The 8,316-nt window shown below is 43.4% G+C and overlaps 1 protein-coding gene across 1 annotated transcript in view; it reads right to left on the minus strand.

Annotated features, from left to right (window-relative positions):
• The window catches only part of PPP2R2B (protein phosphatase 2 regulatory subunit Bbeta), a 300,082-nt gene extending 297,431 nt beyond the window's left edge, over window positions 1–2,651 (minus strand). The window contains exon 1 of the mRNA XM_036752198.1: window positions 1,741–2,651. Within this exon, the coding sequence (XP_036608093.1) occupies window positions 1,741–1,810 (70 nt within the window). The 5' untranslated portion in view covers window positions 1,811–2,651. The remainder of the gene's footprint in view (window positions 1–1,740) is intronic.
• Window positions 2,652–8,316: the final 5,665 nt, after the last annotated feature.

An 8,316-nucleotide genomic window follows, 5' to 3' on the forward strand; every position in this document is an offset into this window, starting at 1 on the left:
AAAAAAAAAAAAACTCCATCGTACTTTAAAAAAAATCCTTTGGGGACAATGTTGTTTTCTGCTTTAGGCTCCGAGGGGGTAGAGGTCACATGATCTTAATATCTGTAATAACAATTTTTGTAATATCTTACATTTATAGATCCTCAGAAGAGCCCTAGCATTATTATTCCCCATTTTACAGATGAGAAAACTAAGTCAGAGAGTTCAAGTGACCTTTACAGCCAGTAAGTGGCAGAGCTATCTTGAACCCAATCCTTCCTTCTAGCTCTTTCCATTACACCAGCCTGTCAACATGTAAAAATTTTCAAAAAAAAAAAAAAAAGAAAAAAACAATCTACTGACAGCTTAAAGGTTGGGTGGAGATTTTCAGAATGAACTTCTCCACTCTATCTCATCTTACTCAGTTCTTTCTTTTTTTAAAAAAAAAAAATCTTTTTCTAACCTCTTAAAAGGAGCCTCTAAACTTTCTCATAGGTGCTCTCTTCTTTCTCTCTCTCTTTCTCTCTCTCTTCTCCCCTCCAACTCCTTCATTTTACTGATGGTGAGAATAAGAAAAAAAAGGCCCCAGAGAGTAAGAGGCTTACTTAAGATCACGTGGCTAGTAAGTGACAAAGCTGGTACAAGAACCCAGGTCTCCTGACTCCAAGTCTAACATTCTCTCTACCTTACCAAGTATCACGCCCAGGGTCTACAGAGTTCCAGTCCAATCAGTGATCTACAGTGCTGGGCGCTTGAGGCATGCAGCAGTGAGAAAAGGAAAAATGATGGTGGCTTCTGTTCCCTAGCGATCTATATTCAGCATCTATAGGTTTTGGGGCATAGGAATGGAAATGAGAAACAGCAGTGGAAAAGTTTTGGATTTAGGTAAACCTCCACACACCAAAGAATACTGAAAATCCACCTGCTGGCTCTGCCTGCCTGCTTAAAGATTTAGGTTAATCCAAGAACAAGCTGAGTGAGGAAGCAAAGACATTTCTCCTCCCGGCAAAGCTCGGCTGCTGAGCACACTTCCTTCCTGCTGGCTGTTGATTCAGCAGAAACTGCCGCTGCAGAATTCATAACCATAATTTTTAAGGCCAGCTGATTGTCTTCCTTGCCCCACGTGTTAGACTAGGACTTACCACCTACGTCTATGTCCCCCATGCCCTAACCACTCCATAGCCCTTGTTTGCCAAGGGCCTTTGCGTGGCTGATTGCCAACCCAGGTATCCGTCGGTCTCAGAGATAAATGGGCAGGAAATGAAACCCTGCCCTCCGCAGAATGGCTAAGGCATGCACCATCATTCTGCTGCCTTTCAGCGCTCCTCACCCACCCACTCCTCCTCAATTCAACCTCCGAAGCCTGGTCACCTTAAGTGGGGCGGCAACTTGATTCCCAGGAGTCATTTTCTAGCTAGGAAATGACCCTCGAGATCCGACCCCCTCTTCGGGCCTTTAACTCAGACGTACTCCTGGTCCACCTGCTGCTCCAAACCGGAGCTCCCCAGGCAGGCCCTGGATGGCCAAAGCAGCACCAAGATCGCTGACAAGGCAGGGGAGCCTGCAGGCGTAGCCCACAGTCACCCACACTCCCTTCTCCAACCCAACCCTGAGCTGCTGGGCAATGAGCTCTCTTCCCACGATGCTCACTACCTTACTGTCTGTCCCCCGTACCACCAACTGTGCTTTCCAGAATGCTTGCACCCAGCAAGTTCCTCTTGGCGGAGGCCCCATGGGGTTAAATGCAGCTGGAGGCATTACCTTCGGTCGCATAGCTGTGATCGCGCAGGAAACTGTTGTTGATTTTGCGGGTATCAATGTCCTCCTCCATTGACAGCAGGGTTACTTGTGTGGAAACTAAAAGCCAGCAGACAAGTATCCATGATCTCTCCCCGCCGCCAGCCTCAGAGGAGAGGGGGACAGGATCGCAGCGGGGAGCACAGCATAGTCCTTTCCTGAGAACAGGAGGAGGAGAAGCAGGAGAAGGAAGGGAAGCGGAGGAGAGAAGAAATAGAGATGTCACCTCCTACACCCGCGGTTTTCAACGCTGCTTCGGCTAGCACCGCCACCGCTTCCTAGGGATTCAATTGCCAGAGATGCTGCAGCAGCCACTGCTGCCCTGGTGCAAGAGGAATGCGTTGAGCCCGTCAGGGTCGGGTCCAGCCCAGGAACGAGATGCTCAGAGTAGGCAGGAGATCCCGTGCTGGGGAGATAGATGCCCAACAGGTTCTCCCCTCGCTGGCAGCCACTCCGAAGACACTACACCCCCCCTTCGGAAAGCGTCCAGCGACAAAATGGTGTCTTTCTGGATCGGGACTGCCTCCGGTGGAGAGGTGGACTGGGAGGACGGAAGCTCGCTCCGACACGCCACTCCACGCCACGCCACGCAGAGAGAGGGTCTAGGTCTCTGCTACTGGTGGGTGGCTCTGACTGGGCGGTGATAGAGAAACCGGCTGGAGCTGGGAGAGCGGCTGGCGGCTGCGGCCGGGCTGGCGTGCGGGCGGGTGCACACACTCACACCCACACGCGTGCGCTCACAGCTGCTGCTGCTGCCGCCGCCTCTGCTTTCTGCTGTAGCAGCTACCGTCTCTCCGGCTGCTGCAGGAGGCTGCTGCCGGGGCGCTGTACTGGAGGCTGGTGCATTAAGAGCCCAGGCTCCTCCCCTACAGCTTGCCTCTGTCCAACCGCGTCAGCAGCCCCGGCAACTCTTCCCGCAGTGGCGATGGCAGCTCCTTCCTGCTGCAGTGGAGCTGAGCAAGGCAGCGCGCGCTCCCCCACACCGCCAATACCTGGCAAAGCCAAGGCGCACGGCTCGCCAGGTTACCCAGAGCAGCAGTCAGCTATGCCAACCCTACTCTCTCCCGAACAGCTCCTTCCTGGTCTAGAATACCGTGGGTAGTGATTTGATGTGTGAATGAGGGAACACACCCCCAAGTCACTATATCACAGGATTTCCCAGGGGCCATATAAACGGCTCCATCCTCCAGGGACTCCGCACTTTGGAGGGTGAGATTAGGAGGAGGGATAAAGGGAAGAGACTGTCTTTTAGGTGGGTGGGAAGCCTACATTCTAGTTCCCCTTTGCAGCCTGTGGTGCACCTTGGTGCAGCTGAGGCTTATTTCCCTAAATATGTCTGGAGAGCAAGGGACGAGGGAGTGGTAGACCACAGAGTATAAGATAGCCTTCGAGCTACGCTCAGGGCTTTGAGAGGATTACCAAGTGTGGCACCTCCCTTCTTATCAAAAGCAAAGGATATACAATTCCAAAAGAATCGCACTCCCCAGTTGTAGAAAGGCACAGTCTCTCTGTGTCTTTCCGGGTAAATGGAAAAACCGTACAGTGAACTGCGAATCTGATGAGTACGCCCAGTCCCTGGAATTTTCTCTAACCTGGAAAATTGCTTCAGTTTTTTACTTGCTTGGCCTTTATACACACAACCTTCCAAGAATCATTTGAATTTCCTCTAGGCAGGGAACGCCCTTTGAAGTGTACGGAAGTTGTACACCCAGTGAGATGCATTGCAATCCAGTGGGGATTCTGAGCGGCTCAATTAAAAAGACAGCCTGCTATTCCTGATGTCTTTCTTAGACCCTTCAGAATGCCTTCTTTGATTGGGAAGAAAACATTTATGGCATTTCTTTCCATTTTCCTTTTGCAAACCAACCATACATTTGAAACAAACTGTGATAATTACCTCCATCATATAGTTCTGCCCAGATATGAAGAATAAATATCATCTGAAAATAATGTAGGCGGAAAACAGTTTCACTCGGTTTTTTTTTTTTCTGTTTCAGGTATTCATTTCAGTGGGTGTCACCACAGGGAGAGACATCGGCAAATGTCTTGCTCAGTTAAGCTCCACAAGTTTAGCTAAATGAGCCCAGGGAGACCTGTCAGTTAATTATACACATACAATGCATCAGCTAACACAATTTAGAAAGTATTTGAAGTTCGAAAAAATGGGGAAAACAAGTTCTAAACTGACGTTGGGAATTGCCATTCGATTTTAATGAAGAATAAATGTTCCTAGCAGATGGAAACTTATGTATTTTGATTCCAATGGAAAAAAAAATGCACATAGCCTCAAGCCGAATCTAGCAAGCTATGTGAAAAGCCACTGTCTTCTTTGGAAGAAGAGTTTGGAAATGTGCCCTTAAATGACTTAGGAAGGGAAAGATCAGCTTCCCTGTGATTCTGTTTTATCTGCATGTGATGGAAAACTCCAGATGCCTGGAATGCTACTTTAAAATGCATTTATGAAATGTCTGGTTTTTTTCTTTGTTTATTTTACTAGGCCTGTGATTTCATCCATGTGGGGTGTTCCTGGTAAGGAACTTCCTTTACTATACAAAGCTATGCCTTCTCTTTAACTTGTCCTTTTTGTTCAGCTGTGTCAACTTTTCATGACCCCATCTGGGGTTTTCTTGCCAAAAAAAAAAATACTGGAGTAGTTTGCCATTTCCTTCTCCAGATCATTTTATAGATGAAGAAACTGATGCAAACAGGGTTAAATGACTCACCCAGGGTCACACAACTATTAAGTGTCTGAATCCAAATTTGAACTCAGGTCTTTCTGGCTCCAGGGCTAGCTCTTTACCCAAAGATATGTTGGACACAAGAGTGATTTATGCCAATTCAGACATCAAGGTTGTCTTGGCAGCATAGTCTATTGGGAAAGCACTGGATTTAGAATGAGAAGACCAGAGTGTGAAAGCCCTGCTCAGGTTTTTGTTAAGTGTGTGATCCTGTAGATGTCAATTAACCTCACACGCATATTTAACAAGTAAGAAACCAAGGACAGTAGCTACAAAATAGAAAGGAGAATAGTGGTAGAGACTCATAGAAATTCACTGGGGACAAAATAATAATAAAGGAATCTGCAATTAAAAAGAAATGGTCATACACAAACACACAAACATGCTTTGTGTGCAAGATGATACTTACACAAGTAGGTAAAATTGACCTCACAGGTAGCACTGGGATTTGATAGTATGAGACAGATAACTGGACAAAGACCCTGGAAGCTTATACATAACTCAAAACGAAAAGCTAAGGGTTAGAAGCATTATATATTTAGAAGATAAGTTTTGTGGGGAAAAAAATCCAGAAACTAAAGGGAAGATGCATGATGAGAAAGCATTTCGGCAAAGATAAAAAGAGGCAGAAAAAAAATATTATCTCCAGGATATATTACAAACCACTCAGACAGGAGGAGGAAATTGATGAACAGTTTGTGAAACAGATCATGAGTCTGGAATAATGTCATGTAATGATGGAGGTTTCAATTATTTAGATATCTACTGGAGTTCTGTCAGAAGGAGAGAAGCTAATAATTTTGTAACTTGCCTTAATTGATAATTTTGTCCTTTAAAAGGCAAAGGAACCAATTTGGGGAATGAAAAAAAGAACATTTATTGAGCCCTTACTGCTTACTATGTGCCAAAGACAGATATAATCCCTGAGGATATTAAAGACAAACAAAGGAACAACAACAAAAATAGAGTTCCTGTCATTCTAATATTGAATTGGGGTGGGTACTGGATAGGGGTAGAGGGGTACAGAGGATACCTTCCCTGGCAAAAGTGCATCTGTGGCCTGAGAGTAGGGATGGAAATGGCTATTTCCAATCTGATTCATACTCACCCAGAGGAGCTAGTTTCTAGAAGTAGTGTTGCAAGGGGAGAAGTGACCCAGAATCTGTGATAGAAGAAGGAAATCTGGTCCATAATATGACATTCATCTTTTACTTGGGCACAGCAGATTTCAATGTCCAGAAAAAAGCCTAGGTGGGATCCCATATATTAAAATTCTACAAGGAAAATCAGCCCAAGGATGGGAAGTTCTTAAGGATGATATTTTCAAGACAAGTAAAGAAATAATTCTTAATGAGGAAAAGGGGAGAGTTGTCTAAAGAGACCAATGTAGCTGCATACACATACACACATGACACATTATGTATATATGTAAATATATATATACACACACACGTATACACACACTACATATGTATATATGTACACATATATATTAAGATGGAAGCAAAAGTAAGTCCCTTTCTCATACATGCCATAATCAAGGATGCCCTTATTACTACTATATCTGGACTTGAAGCCAGAAACACTTGGATTGGAATCTCACCTAGGACACCTGTGAGCTTTGTGATACTGAGAAAACCATTTAATCTTTCTATGTCTCCTTTACTTCATCTGTGACATGAAAATATTAAGAAACTCCTATCTGACAGAGTTGTTATGAGGATGAAATAAGTATATCAAGTATTTTACAAACCTTAAAGTGTTATATAAATGCCAGCTATTCTTAATATTCTTATTAGATTTCTTTCATAAAAATTTTGCAGAGATGAAAAAATAGGCATGCTGTACATTAGGCATACAAAGTACATAGGCATACAATACATTAACATTGCATTGTAATTTTCAAGTAATGATACCCAAGATGTTTTCTAAAGTGTTTGTTATCCTCCTTTGTTTCAGATATTTTATGACTACATCCCTCAGCACCATAATAATGTCACCTCCAACACAAATCTCTTCTGTGTGTACTTGGTTCAGTCCCAATGCTTTTCCTGTCTCATAGAGCTTCCTAGATAAAATCCATAATCACTTAAATGAGATTGGCCTTATCCGAACAGGGGAAAAAAATCCAGTTGGATAAAGTCTTCCAGTTGTCCAGACAATGATATGCAGTTGAATGGACAGCTCCTAGAGCTGGTTTATCACTATACCTATCTTGGGTCTAGAGTTGAATGGGAGAAAAAGACCAGGCTGGATTGTATTTAGAAAATGGCACAATGCTTTTAATGATTCCAAGTTTCTCTCTGGAACAAACATCCAGCTTTTAAATACTGGTATTTTCCTAGTGATGCTATGTGGAAGAAAGTTAGTCTGAAGAGATTAAGAAATGAGAGTCTGAAGAATTGAAGCTGAGGATCACACAAACAGCAATGGAGTGAAGCATGATGAGTAGAAATAGCCTGCTGGCCATAACCAATGAAGATTTGCACACCAGAAAAAGTATTCATGATTAACAAAGAGATATGTAACCAGAAAAGGAGATAGGCCAGTAACGTAAGGAGAATGTGGTTCTTTGTTATCTATATAACGTCAAGAGATGTAGGAGAAAGATCCTAGCCCAGTGTCAGATTCCTTGCGCAGAATTTCTGGGAGGATGTGGGACTAGAGTCACAGAGGATGAGAAGATATAACCAGGTTGTGACCTGCACAATTGTGGGGTTGTACCCACATTGGTGAGATGATGGATCCATGAAGGAATTAAGCAATTGGATTCACTTTCAAAAAAAAATAGATACCATCCTTTTAAGTTTGATCGGCATTATTAATATTTTTTTCCATCTTTTCTTAAGTCCAGACAATCGATAAAACAATAAATCAATCCCTGATTTGTAGCATTTGTCAATTTCCCGGGTATAAACATTCACGTTGAAAATGTAATAATCAAGCTGGTTCCAGCACATCCTTGGAATTAAGGTGAGAGAGCAGAAACCCAAGATAAGCAGGGAGATAGGAAGTGAGATTAAACTTGAACTTTAGTGGTTCTACTTCTCAGGTTATTGAAAGGACAACTCAAAGTGACTGCTGAGCCTCTGGCAGTGATCTTGGAATGATTGTGGAAAATGGGAGAGGTGCCAGGGTCCTGGAAAAGAAAAAAAAACTTTATCCTGACTTTCAAAAAGGGAAGAAAAATTTTTAACTAAATTCCATGAAGATTGGCTTCACTTCCTGGCAAGAATTTAGAAGTGGTTATTAGAGGGATGATTAATGAACATCTAGCAAAGGTCTATCGCAAAGGGTCAGGACAATTTCATTGAAATAGGTCATAGCTGAATAACCCTGTTTTCATTATTGACAGTGTTTCTAGACTGGTGGAAGCAGAGAAAATTAGAGATTTGGTTTACACAGAAAAGATGAAGAAGTGTGAGGTAGGCAATATAGTGCAGGTAAGTGTACTTGCAAATACTTGGATGTTCAGACTCAGAGTAGCCACTAACAAATAGTTCAGTGGCACACAGGAAGGAGGTCTCTAGTGGAGTGCATTGGAGATCCATACTTAGTCTTATCCTTTTTTTTTGGAGGCAATCAGGGTTAAGTGACTTGCCCAGGGTCACAGAGCTAGTAGTAAGTGCCTGAGGCTGCATTTGAACTCAGGTCCTCCTGACTCCAGGGCTGGCACTCTATCCACTTCACCAGCTAGCTTTTTAAATATATTTTATAAATTACTTGGATAGAGGCTTAGATGGAATTTTTATCAAACTTTCAGATGATACTAGAAAGATACAAAAGTTTAAAAGTATAGCTG

This window comes from Trichosurus vulpecula, chromosome 3 (assembly GCF_011100635.1).
Source record: "Trichosurus vulpecula isolate mTriVul1 chromosome 3, mTriVul1.pri, whole genome shotgun sequence".
NCBI lineage: Eukaryota > Metazoa > Chordata > Mammalia > Diprotodontia > Phalangeridae > Trichosurus > Trichosurus vulpecula.